This window comes from Stegodyphus dumicola, chromosome X1 (assembly GCF_044657685.1).
Source record: "Stegodyphus dumicola isolate Sdum_Otavi_A_Nest chromosome X1, ASM4465768v1".
In the NCBI taxonomy this organism is placed as follows: domain Eukaryota; kingdom Metazoa; phylum Arthropoda; class Arachnida; order Araneae; family Eresidae; genus Stegodyphus; species Stegodyphus dumicola.
Window position 1 is genome coordinate 156,205,095 of NC_140780.1, and position 14,158 is coordinate 156,219,252.

General features: G+C 32.6%; 1 protein-coding gene across 2 annotated transcripts in view; it reads left to right on the forward strand.

Moving 5' to 3' along the window:
* Positions 1-14,158, forward strand: part of HUWE1 (HECT, UBA and WWE domain containing E3 ubiquitin protein ligase 1) — a 595,188-nt gene that overhangs the window by 155,446 nt on the left and 425,584 nt on the right. For both annotated transcript variants that reach the window (XM_085806998.1, XM_085806999.1), the window contains exons 21-22: positions 12,080-12,160; positions 12,278-12,384. In XM_085806998.1, coding sequence (XP_085663124.1) covers positions 12,080-12,160; positions 12,278-12,384 — 188 coding nt within the window. The remainder of the gene's footprint in view (positions 1-12,079; positions 12,161-12,277; positions 12,385-14,158) is intronic.

Below are 14,158 nucleotides of genomic sequence, written 5' to 3' on the forward strand. Positions count from 1 at the left end.
GTACAAAGTCTTTAATTCGGACGTCCATAATCCGGCATGATCTATAATCTAGACCTCAAAGCTACAAACTTTCTACACATACCTTTACGCATATGCATTTACACGTGCACATAATACGTTTACACATGTGCGTTTAATGTATAACCGATGGTATAAGCTAGGCTAAAATTATCTAATTATCAATTTCAGTTAATGTTGCAGATTGCGCTGTTCTTTAATCTTCTGATTGGATCTGCCTTAGTATTTTTTGCAGACTGCTAGAGCAATTTTATGAAAAGTAAGCTTGAACTTTTGATTATGTCAAAAAGAGTTCCTGATTCTGGAGCTGCCATAGGATCTACAAAGCGAATGCATGTTACGATGTACTGCTTCCGATAGTGAAGAAAATGACAGAGAGGTTATTGAAAACGAAAAAATTTCGATTGACAGGTTAGTCGGTATTCTCGACACAGCAATTACAGGACTTGAACAGTGGAACTGAACAAGAAATTATGTCTGTGTATAGAATTAAAGAGAAAGTATTAGCACAAAAAACGAAGCAACTTGAACAACTTACATGTTGAAAGAAGTGTTTTTAATAAAGTAAACAAATATTGAGCTTTTTTTTGGAAATTTTGATAGTTTTTAGATCATAATTGCTCTTTATTTCGTAAATTACGGTTTCATATTTTTAATTTTATAATTTCTGCATGCCATCTTACCAGATTTAAATTGATGATCTATAATCAGGAAAGACCCCTAATCCGGAATCGCGGAAGTCCCGACAAGTCTGGAATAAAGATTTTGTACTGTACAGCTAAACACTGATAGCTATAGAAAAATTTTTTTTTTCTACCCAAATGACTAGTTTTATGCTCATCCTTCATGAAGACATCCCTCCCTTTAGAGAGGTAGCCTTCTTGTCTAAATCGATTCAGCAGTAACAACTGCAAAATATGAATGGAACTTTTTAAAGAGATTAACGCATAATGCTAAAGAAAGGGTTAAATTTATTTTACCATTATCTGTCTTCAAATTGTTGTGAAAAACACTTAAGTGGAAGAATGTATCTCGGATCAGTATTCAAATCAATAAAGCTGCAATTCGAATCAATAAAGTCAAAAAAATGCAAAATATGGAGCTACGTTTTGAAAAAATTATTTCCCTTATTGAATGAGTTAAAGAGTTTCTAATATCTTATTTTCTGGCATGAAATTTTTCACCAGTTTTTAAGATTCTTTCTTAAGAATAATTCATTAAACAGAAGTTATTAAGAACAAGTCAGATATAACTCAAATTTGATCTCTTAGGGTTATAAGGGTTATTCACTTAATTTTCTGGCGACCAAATAAATGTTTTTGAATTCAGCATGAAATTGTAAAACATATACTTTTAAATTTGCGTCTTTTATTTTCAAAAAAGGCTCGTAATCCGAAGTTTTATGTAGCAAAAATTAGTACAAAAAGAAGTATGACAAATTATCTCTACATTCAGTCACCATTATAAACTAATTCAGTCTAGACCCGTTTTTCCCAACGTGGGGCCCATGCCCCACAAGGGGGCAATGGACTGTTAAGGGGGGCAATTCAAAAATGGACTCGTCCAGAGTTTAAGGGGACAAAGGACATTCAAATGGGACAAAGGATGTTCTAAATATGTTTTATAAGTCAAAATTTTTCGAAATTTCATTTTTTATTCCCCAAAATAAAGAAAAATGTAACTGATGTATACGTAAAAAAGTTTTAAATTGCGGTGCATTTTAATTAATTTATAAAGAATTCTCGCTGTAGACATGGACATTTAAATGCTTTTAAAGGCATTTAAATAACTGATACATTATGCTTTCCAGATGTTTCTCGCACATTTCAGCCAACAAATTTATTTTTTACTGTAGGAATGGCAACCGGTATATTATTCTTTACTTGAATGGTAACAGCAACTGCTTTCAGCTTTGTTTATATTGATCTTATAATTATTTCTTTCAGCCCTTAGTGAAATGAGGGGTGTAAGCAAGAAAAAACGTTCGTCTGTATTCGGAGGCATATTTAAAATTTGGTTTCATACCCGGTCCATAAACGATCAACTTTTGTCCTTTTGTGCCAATAATGCCTGACCAACAAATCAATGAAACTAGGTCGTCTTGAGGCACATTTGAAGGCGAAACATAATGCTGATATTAATTCAGATTCGAATTATTTTTACACTTTAAGGAAAATTTTTGAAAATAGAGTAATATTAAAGTGTCTATTTACTGCTCATAATGCAACTGTTAATCGTGCTCTTGAGGCTATTTATAAAATTTCATTGCTCATCGCTTAATCTGGGAAAAGCCATACGATAGGGGAGAATTTAATCAAACCATCAATACAGCATTTAAAACTGTTCTAGAAAAAGATGACAAAGACGTTAAAGCTATGCCACTAAATAACAATACTGTTTGCAGAAAAAAGATTAAATGAGTGAGGATATTGAAATACAACTTGTTGAAAAGCTGAAAGCAAGAAAACTTTCGGTGCAAATGGAGATGAACCAACTTTGAGAGACAGTGAGGCCGTACTTGTAACTTACGTAAGATATATTCATAAAGGGAGTTTTGCCAAAGAAATGTTCCGTAAATCATTAGGAAGCACCACTACCTCCAAAGATATTTATAGTAAGCTACAAAATTACTTAGATATAAAAAATATCCCAATAAAAAATATAATACATCTTGTACTGCAGATGGTGCTCCTAATATGATGGTTGAAAAATAAAATAAAGCAGGGAATAAGAAAAAGGGTTGCTTAAAATTGATAAAAGATGAGAATCCAGAAATGCGTCTTGTGCCTTGTGATATTCATAGAGAAAACCTGGTAGCTAAAAAACAATTCGCCTGTTCTAAATGAATTACCAAATTCAGTTATAAAGTGTATGAATGCTATTAAAGCTAGGGCCAAATGTGAACATCTTTTCGAGTTTTTTTTATGAAGAACAAAATGAAGACTATATGAGACTTGTATTTCACACTGAAGTAAGAAAGCTGTCAAAAGGGAACTGCTTAGAAAGATTTATGGGAACTATTTGATACTCTTAGTTATTTTTTAAGTGACAAACCTGAAATGAAAAATCCGTTAATGGATGATAAGAAGGCAATTGTGAATTATTTAGCCGATAGCTTTCAAAAATTAAATATATTAAATAAACAACTTCAAGGAGCAAATAAAACTTATGATGCGAAAGGAAGATATTTGGTTTCGTTATCTCTGTTGAATTATGTCAGGCATATACTATTTACCTCAAAAATTTTAAAAAGTCTCATTGGCTCCAAAAATGTGACGTGACTACCGCTATACTTGTTATTGTCGATCATCTGAAAGTTTTATCGGCTGATTTAAAAGATTTTGTAACTTAAAACAAATTGATTTTCCAACTTGAAAGATGCAGCCAATGCTAGTGGATTTGACTGATATTTCAAATAAGCAGTAAAAAGAAGAACTCGCAGGAATGCAAAATGATGAGTCAATTAAAACGTTATTTAATATAAAAGGAGCGATGACATAGCTTTGTGAGGAAACCAGAATCAGATATCCAAATGCAACAAAATTTTAACTATTGTTACCTTTTCCATCTTCATATTTTGCTGAATGCGGATTTAGCGCCATAAATGATTTGCTGCTTAAAAAAAAAAAAAAGTGTTGGATATACTGAAACCAGGAGATTTGAGACTCAAGTTATCTAAATTGCAACCTGACATACAATTTCTTTGCAACAAGTATCAAGCGCAAGAAACTTGCTAAATTTAAATAATAAAAATTACTAACACTTAAAATAAAAAAACTTTCACCAAAATGAGTTTTTTCACTTCTCCATGTTTTGAAAGTTCACTTACTGTGTTTGCTCACAAAATTTCGTAGTCATTTCTTCCTAAAAGCTATCATTGAAGTTTCTTTCATGAATATTTCAATTTTTAAATATTAAAAATTATGTATATACTAGGGATGTACTAGGAATATATACTAGGAATGTAAAAGTTTTAGAGAGGATTAGGTGGGGCATAGTACAAAAAAGGTTGGGAAACACTGTGTTAACATATTTTTGGGAACTTTTACTAATCTGTGAAATGAAAACAATGTTCGAAAAGAAAAGAAACTAACGTGGCAATGTAAATGAAACTAGATGCGTTAAAGGGAAAGCGTAAACAAAATTACCATGGATTTGGGTATAAGATAGACTACTTTGACAGGATGGAAAGAGAAGTTGGAAATCGAGGCTTAGTGTGGTAAAAGAGCATATATGGATGGTTTAAAGGATAGAAAAAAGTATGAAAGGTAGAGCATACGAAAAAGTGAGTGAGACACTTTAATTTTTGTTCAAGCAGCAAAGGGAACAGGGAACACTCATTTCAGGAACAGTTTTACAACAAAGCCCTAAAATTTTATGATGAATTTCAAGGAGGAAAGCCTGGATTTTTTGCTAGTCCTGGCTGGCTCGACAAATGAAAAAACATGGTGCAGCATCAAGCAGTTAATTGTTTGTGTGAAAAGCTGTCTGGTAATGTTGAAAATGCTGCAATATTCAAGGACAATTTTCACAAACCAGTTAAAAAGGAGGTGTATATCTAAGGATCAGATTTATAATTGTGATGAGATTGGTCTGAATTTTCAGCTTCGAAAATGGTGCCATCCAGGGAAGAAAAATCAGCAACTGGCTGTAAAAAAAGCAAGGAGAGTCACAATCTTGGCATACAACATGCAGCCATTAGCTAAACTGGTGCCTATAGGCAAATCAAAAAATCCCAAAGCATTTAGAAACATAAAAAAGTACACTAATGGGACCGAAACCAACTATGCTTCCTGTTTGTTACCAGAATCAGTCAAATGCATGGATGAATGTAGCAATATTTAATGACTGCTTTCATCAGCAGATCTTTCCATCGGTGGAAAATTTTTTTAAAATAAATATACAAAGGAAGACGATTCTCATTCTGGACAATGTCTCATCCCATCCTGATGCAGATTAGTTATGAGACGAAGATATCAGAGCCATGTTTCTCCCTCCTAACGTAACTTCAGTGTATCAGCCGATGGACTAGGACGTTTTGGAGGCATTGAAGAAAAAATACAGATGTAAACTTCTTTTCATCTGTTGTCCTAGCCATGGAAGAAGTCTGTGATAGGATTGAGAAAACGAAGAAAATAAGTATGTTGGATATTGTGGGATGGATAGCTCATTCTTGGTGTGAAATCGAGCAGATAAGCTTTGTTCGTTCTTGGAGAAAGTTGCTGGACCATTCAGGAAACAAATTTCACAAATACAGAGAAGAGACGGAAAATTGTGAAATAGTTGACTGAAGAAAAGTTCCTGGCTGTGAAGTTGATGGTGATCTTGAAGAATTGATGGGACAAGATGATTATGAAATTTTAGGGCGTGCAGAAGTAGTTGCACTGATGAAAGACAGTATAAAAATGAAGATTACTCAGAAAACGAGATTGAAGACAATAAAAAAGCTAAAATAATGACCCATAGTGAAGGACTGAAGACCGCTGATGGGATGTTCCCTTACATGGAGGAGCAAGATGCATCTGGTATGGACATTTTGTTCCTCCTTCGCCTATGGGATGAAGCGGAATAAGTATGAGAGACAATCTATCATTACACGACGTTTTCCTGCGGAGAACTATTAATCATTTTTCTTCATTTTTGTATGCAAGTTTTTTTACTCAATTATTTTAGGGTATTTGTTCTTTTATGACTCCTATTGTGCTATAACTTGACATAAAAAAGTCATCATTAATTGTAGGCTGTGCTATTCCATATCCAGTGTTATGCTACAAATATCTCGAATAATTTACAACTAAATATTAAGATTTCTGAAAAACCGACACTTTATTCCGTAAAACTCAACACTCTTTCAGTCCACATTATGTCGAATTTACGGGACTCAACTGCACATATGCCACACACATATATTTATGAGAAATTATTAAAATATTTCGATTAAAATGATTATGCTATCCTAGGAAAAATTGTTTAGGATATTAATACTACGTGGCAATCAGAAGTGATAGTGTGAAATCAATGAATATTTGTAGATATTGTTGAAAATTTTTTTTTCTTAAAAATATTAATGGGAATAGCTAATTAAAGTGCTAAAAATATAATATATATAGTAGAAACAAATAAAAACTTAATTACTCTCTGCTTAATGTTTCAAGCAGAACTTTTGTAGGGGTAAGTATTTAAAACATTGAACTCTTACATATAATGACTGCCGAATACACATTTTGTTTTCTCTGTGATTAAGAGATTCAAACTGCTACCAAATTGTTTGTCGAAAAATGCTCAATAATATTTCTGTAATCAACATTATGACATGAACGACCATAACATGTTTCTGTCAGTTTACTAGTGAAAGGCAAATAATAAAAGTAAATTCATTAACAAACTAAAGTGCAAAATTATGCAAATAACAAAATTTATATGGAGATACCCTAGAAAAACTGTTCACAAAATATTCGAAAACATTCTTACAAGTTATGTAAGTGCACTGATTAGTCCTTGAAACAAAATTACATAAATGTGAAGCTGAATTAGAGAAACTATCAAAGCTTAATTTGCTCTAAACAGAAGTATTTTCTGTAAAAAGATACCTAAGGAAATTAAAATGATGGAAAACAAATCTAAAATAAAATTGTTACTCCTGCTAGTGTAGCATCATTTCAAGAGGCCTGTTTTTTTCTCTTTGTGTTGGAATGTTTGCAGACATGCATGGCAGTATGAAAAATGGCTAAAAATATCTGAAGCCTAGTTGCCAGAGTCTGTAAAATCTTTGAAACTGTAGAAAAAGGCAGGCGGTAAAGACCTAACTTGTATTCATTACAAAAAGTGTTTGGTACCTTTTATCTTTAGGGTGTGAAATTAGGTGAGCTTTTGACTAAAAACTGTGGTCCAATTGAAACTTTATTGCATAATGGAATTCCAAGAAATTAACATGATATTAGAACAGCATAAAGACAACCAAAGAGAAACAAAATGGTGGAAAAAATGTCTAATAGGTATTAACAAAAAGGAATTTGATTTTAAAACCAAATCTCTCAAAATTGGTGGAAAAGAAGATAGCAACTGAATATGTAAAGACTTTATTTTATTTGAGCTATTGAAGCCCTTTGCTGTAAATTGTGTATTGCTTATTGCTGTTTGTTTGTTAGTGTCAGATTAGATTACAGTTTTATTAAATAAAATACAAAGATGACATTGTAGAGACATTAAGATTATTTAAAAGCAGGCACGATAAAAAGTTAGCAACTCCTTCGTTGGGAATCGAACCACGGACCTCTCAATTACACGCTGAGCGTGCTGACCACTACACCACGAAGGCTCTCTAAGAAAGCAAGAGAAATGCCTTACATACTCCCCCTTTTAAAGGATGACTGGTGTTTTTATGTGACCTAGTCGCCACATCCTGGGTGAGGAGAATAATCATCCAACACCCTTTTAGTTCGGGCTCCACTGTAGAGTCATTATGATTATTTGGAAGCAGGCGAGATAAAAAATTAGCACCAGCTTCGACGAGAATCGAGCCGCAGACCTCTCAATTATTCGCTGAGCATGGAGACCACTACAGCACGAAGGCTTGCTAAGAAGGCAGGAGAAATACCTTATAACATACATATTTACAGAAGATGCCATGTAAAAGTCATCTTTCTTTACTCCCGTTTCAGTTTAAATTTATCATATCACTGTTAACATGTAGTTTATAACATGAAGTTAATGTCCTCAGTGTGTAGTTAATTTTGGGAGATGCATTTTCTAATAGTAGGTTTACTAAATGATTAATTTCTTCGTGGAAAAAAAGCCAATATCATTGCAAACATTTTTTAACCTGAGCAACTGAGTGTGAATGGTATTTAAAATAATTTCTTTTGAAATATTAGAGTGCCAATTAATTAGCCAATTAAAGTACTTTTTGGAGTGTAAATTTGGAATGTGAAGGGGTAAATGTCAAAGAGAGCAAAAGGTGAATTTGAGCCTTTTGGGGCTCTTGTGATCTGCTTAAAAAAATGGTATTTTTAAGTTGAATGTAGTTATGAAACGCGCCAAATACATTTTGTAATGGAAATAAGTTAGGTTTTTACCACATTCTTTTTTTCTACAGTTTCAAAGATTTTTACAGAATTTGGCAACCTGGTTTCTCACCCACGTTTTAAGCTTCAGGTATTTTTAGCCATTTTTTGCACTGCAACACGAGTTCATAAACATAAGTACAGTTTTCTTTTATATCTATTATTTCAGCACGGACAGGAATTGTAGGCTTTTTAAAATGTTGCAACACCAGGAGGAATGAAAATTTTATTTTAGGTTTCTTTTTCAGCATTTCAATTTCCGTAAATTTTTTTTTACGGGAAAAACTTCTGTTTATACCAGATTAAGTTTGAGGAGTTTCTCTAATTCAGCTTCATATTTATACACTTTTGTTTCTAGGACTAATTTGCACACTTACATAATTTATTAATTTTAGAATTTTGATTATTTTGTGTGCAGTTTTATTATGCTTTTATCTTTTTGTGAATGGTATTTATTGTATAATTTTTGCATTTTAATTTAGTTTGTGTATGAATTAATTTTTATTATTTGCTTTTCACTAGTGGAGTGCCAAGGACATTTTGGGGTGGGATGAAATTATTTGAAATATAGTTAAGCATTTTTGGACAATTAGTAGTAGTTTGAATGGCGGGAAGAACAAAACATGTGTTCAGAACTCTCTAATAATCCAGGTTTAATGTTTTAAATGCTTACCCCTTGAAGAGTTCTTTGAAACATTAAGCAAAAGGTGATGAGTAGTTTTTGTTTTTACCATGTATATCATTTTCACACTATAATTACCTATACCTGTTTATACTTTTAACAGGGTTGCCATGCTACCTGGAAAACCAGAAAAAGTCAGAGAATTTGAAAATTGACCAAAAAATTTGGGGAAAGGTCAGGGAATTTAAATATTTTAGTCAAAATCTGAAAAAGGTCTGAGAATTTCATGTGCCGATCCCCCCCAAAAAAGCGAGTTTTGCGCCAATGTTGGAAGCGATAACTTTCTTGGTGAATTGTGTATCGCGTGAGCCTCATTTGGGCAGCTGGCATAGAGCCAATTTTCGCAGCTCCAATTAGATTGTCTTTTAGAATGGCAAAGCAAGTTTCCAGCTGCTTACGTTTCCAGTAACCTCGAGAATTGAGAGAATCGCATGTGCATTGGAAGTTGAACTAAACAAAATACTTATTCTCGTATAAAACAAAATAGGTTTAATTGTAGTATACAGTACCATGAAAGTTAGAATCAAGGAATATGTATTGCTAAGAAGGAAGACTTCTCGCCAACAGGAGTGGCTCCGTTCCAATGTAGATGGAAACAGCTGTGCATGCACGAAATATCTGTCGCCAAAGCTTGAAGCCGGTGTCGAAGTTCGAGTTTAGAAAACGAATTGCGTTTAAAATTTCTGTAAACTTTTTTAAGCGAAACAATGTTACCGTGCAAGTAAATTAATAGATTAATTATTTTGGGATGGGGAAACTACGAAAATCCGTGTTTAAATTATTGCGAAAAATCAAAGAACAACTTAAAGAATCATTATGTCAAAGAATGTTTCTTCTTTACACGTGTTCCTCAATTTCCTGCACATATTGCGGAGAGGGAAATTCTGGCTGCCAAGTTCTGTCGGCAAATCCCTTGGCGAATTTTCCCTCCGCTTTCTAGTGATGTAATAGCATTACGTCTATGGAACCTTTCCTTCTTTACATTTTACCACAAAATCTTTTAAACCTTATTTTTTTTCCCTTTTTAATAAATGCCTTGTCATTTTGCAGCAAAATAAAAAAAATAGTAATCAATCATATTGGCTAGCCATTAAATATAACTATATTCACTAAAATATCATTAATTATTCCAATTTAATTTTTAAGTAAATTATCTTTATTTTTATGTTATTCATATCATTTAATGCTACTTCTTCCCTCTAAATTTAGTTATTATTAGTAAATAATACTTTCAAGTTTCAAGAAATGTTCTCTAGCAAAATACTGAAATTAATTCTAGCAGTATTATGACATGTCATCACGAAATTTAATGCACATATTTTTTGTGTATGTATGCTGCTGAATAAATATAAAATACCTGAATTTATTTAAAAATATCATTAAATATATTTCTTTCGTTTAGCTGAAAAATGTCTGAAAAAAATGTAATCCAGATTCTAATCTCAATCCCCAGTGGAGAAAACAATTCCTATTATAGTTAAAATAGTAATGCTTTGGAGATTATATTTATATATATAAGTCATTATGTAATTGGCAAATTTTTGTGTTTTCAAGTAATCCCGTAATTAACTTACTTCTTAGTACAGCCAACGTGCATTACGCGGATAGACTGTAATTTCCTTAAAACACACCTGGAAGTCACGGAATTTCATTCTCCTGTTTGAGTAGCAACCCTGTTTTAAGAAAAATCTTTTTCCCACCTTGATTATTTAATAGAATAACATATGAATATTAACTATTTTCATATTATTACTACGAATTGCCATATAGCTTTAATATCTGAAACAGTTTTTCCTAGAATAGGATAATCTTTTTAATAATTTCTTATAATAATTACTTAAAATTAAATCCTTTGCAGCTCAGGAATTAATTCTTTCTTTCCTACTTAATTTATTTTTAACCTTATATTACACACACACACTCACACAGACATGATGAACAAAACATGATTCATTTGTTTAGGATTTTTCAGGTTTTCATGTTACAAATTATTAGTATCTATTGAAAAGTTTGGCTGGATCATGAACATATGAATAATCTAAAGTGTGTTTTGTAAAATTAATAAGATTTGTAAGTTCACATTAATAAAATAATTTTTTTTTGTATGAAATGAGATCATAAGTTTTGCTTTTGTTTTCAAAATTATGAAATAGTATGGGATTGTTTAAAGTTTTGTTTTTGTTTTTAAAATTTAATAGGTTTATTTCAATGCAATTCTAGAATTTTCCTAGGATTCTTTAATCTACTACTAAATTATTAATTTATGTTTTTAATTATATGTATATACACATGATTTCCAGAGTTATGCATACATTGTAAGTTCCTATATTCCAAAAGGCCTGAAAATGGCTGCAAAGTTCAAGTAAAATGTTTTTGGGATCTCCCTACGTATAAGAACATGAGTCAGTCTCTCTCAATAATAATTACTGAAATATCCTGTACAGTCAAAAGGCGTTAATTCGGACACCCATAATCCGGAATGAACTATACTCCGGACCTCAAAGCTACAAACTTTCTGCGCATGCGTCGCTTTGACGTTTACGGCTGCGAATAAGACATTTACGGCTGCGAATATGCGCGTGCGCAAATTACGTTTACGAATGCGCGTTTAATGTATAACGGACGGTATAAGCTAAGCTAAAATTATCTAATTCAGTTAATGTTGCAGATTGTGTTGTTCCTTAATCTTCGAATTGGATTCGGATTATTATTTTTTGCAGACTGTTAGAACAATTTTATAAAAGTAAGCTTGAACTTTCGATTATGTCAAATAGAATTTCTGATATATATTTACTAATATGTAAAGGATCTACAAAGCGAAAGTATGTTTCAAAGTCAATTAAACAAAAAGTGGAATTGCTGCAAAAAATGGATAAATGCATATCCTTTGTTTAGCTAAACTTTAACGTTTGTTTATCTAAACTTTGTTTATCTTTAATGCCGCGGCGTGCAATGAATTGGAAGTTGATCTGTCAGCACTATCCTTATCTTCAGGGCAGATGTTTTTATTTTATTTGGCTTATAATTCCTTACTAAATGTAGTATTTCATCTCGATGTACTCCGTCTTTGATATGATTTAAATGAAATTCCTCGTCATTATAATTTGCTTCCGATAGCGAAGAAAGTGACGGGTTATTGAAAACGAAAAAATTTCGATTGACAAATTAGTCGGTATTCTCGACACAGCAACTATAGGACTTGCACAGCCATTCTAGATAGGAAAATTTGCAAATTATAAAAAACATGTATAATTTGAATTTAGTATTTGACTCTCAAATTATTTCAAAAGCTTTATAAGTTTTTCAAACTTTGCAGTAATGGATGGAAGTTTACCACAGTCATTAAAGCACGTGATAAGTAATGCTGAATACTATGGTCCATCTTTATTTCTTTTAGGTATGTATTAATCTTTAATGCTTTTTTTATTGAATAATTTTGCTTATTTCGCAGTGTCTTTTCTGAAGAATACATATATTCTTATATGTGCTTTTGCTGTGTTTGTGTATTTAACAGCGACAGATGTTGTCACAGTTTATGTATTTCAAGAACCGACACTTTTGCCATCATTACAAGATAATGGTTTGACAGATGTTGTTCTTCATGCGCTGCTTGTAAAAGAGGTAAAGAACTAAATTCATCTGTTATTGAAACACTGCCCAGTTATTTTTTTTAACTTATGCTTTCAATTTTTTTCTGTAATTATAAATTTTTACTTATGTATAGCACAAAATGCTGAAATCTTAATGAAACCTTCGTATTTCAGCTTCTCTCAGCTATTTTTATATTCAATCACGGTATGTTAAAATATTTTATCTATGTTGTCATACTTATGCAAGCCTCTGTATGCTTCTTTGACCATATATTTTTTGATCAAGTGAAAGTTTGCCGCTCTGGGTTGTGTGATTGTTAGCAGAGGATGACTAAATATTCCATTAGAATGTAGTTTGAATTTCTGGTAAATTTCTGAATTGTAGATCTTTTTTACTGGAATAAAGACACACTCTTTTTCTCCAAATGACCATTTGAGATTGGTATAACCTAAAGTTAGCAAGCAGTAATTCTACAGGTTCAGCAATGCCTGCTACCAAGTCAGCTAGGAGAGTGAAATTGCATTTTACTCTACTTAGATTATTCTGCCAGTAAATTAAAACTAAGATTTATCCAGATATGTATTTTATTAGCTACTTTAGGTGCCACTTAATTGTGATCACATTTATCAACCACTATTTTGATTAACATTGAATGATGAGAGAAATCTAGAAAATATCCTGCAAAATAGCAATGGAAGACACTGTCATGCAGATGTACCAGCATTAAACCTTTTCCTTGCTGGCATGACAGAGCATTTTCTCATTTATCCCTGCCCAAGGAGGTTAGAATAGAAAGAGGGAAGCTTCAATTCAGGCCGTGAATCTTGGCGGCCATGTTAATACTGTTGCTGTGACTTGTGCAAGGAAGTCTGTTATTGCAACATTTTTTTTCTTTTTGATGCATGCCATCTTGTGTTGCATATGCAGAGTTGCCAACTCTCCCGATTCAGGCAAGAGACTCCAGAATTTCGACCGCTATCCCACCAACCCAATTTACAATATATTTCTCCCAACTTTTTTTTTATTCTGAAAATTTCTCACGATTTTTATAGAACTTAGCTTAATACTTTGTTATATGAACAAAAAAAAGTGATTTTGGATGTCTGAAAGCAATTGAAGTTTCTCTAGATTATATCTAAAACAAAACCTTGCGGATCAGATGAGAATTTTTGCTTTGTGAGTGAGAGCATACGTAACCAGAAACGTCATTCTCCAGTTCTCCAATGGCCATCGAGCTCCACTGCCTGTCATCTGGCATATATTAGCATGTGAGAACAAAGCAAGCTGTTAGTTGGATGTTCTTTTGGTTATTTTGTTCATTTTGTCCCGAGTTGTGTGAGTACATGTGCCTTCAAGAAATAGTTTTAGAAATTATCATCTTTTGTTATGTCAGCAAGAAAGGTGAAATACTGGTGTACGTTTCAAAAATCATGCACAGTTGACTTTTCTTCCATTATTTCCTCAAGGAAATGTAATATGCGATGTGTACCATCTGTCGTTGCGATTTTTGGATTTCGCATGGTGGAAGAGTGATGTTCTCAAACATGTGCGGACACAAAAACACAAGGACAACATGAGTTGTTTTGGGAAAAAAAAAAAAAAAAAAAAAAAAAAAAAAAATGGATTTTTCTTTGGAAACAAAGGACCAAAAAGTGATTAATGCAGAATGTCTGTTCTCAGCCTTTTTACTGGAGCACAACCTGCCACTGAATGCATCGGATCACGCGGGAGCTTTATTTAGAAAAATGTTTCCTGATAGTGAAATGGCTTGAAATACTCAATTGCAAGAATCAAAACAGGTGCA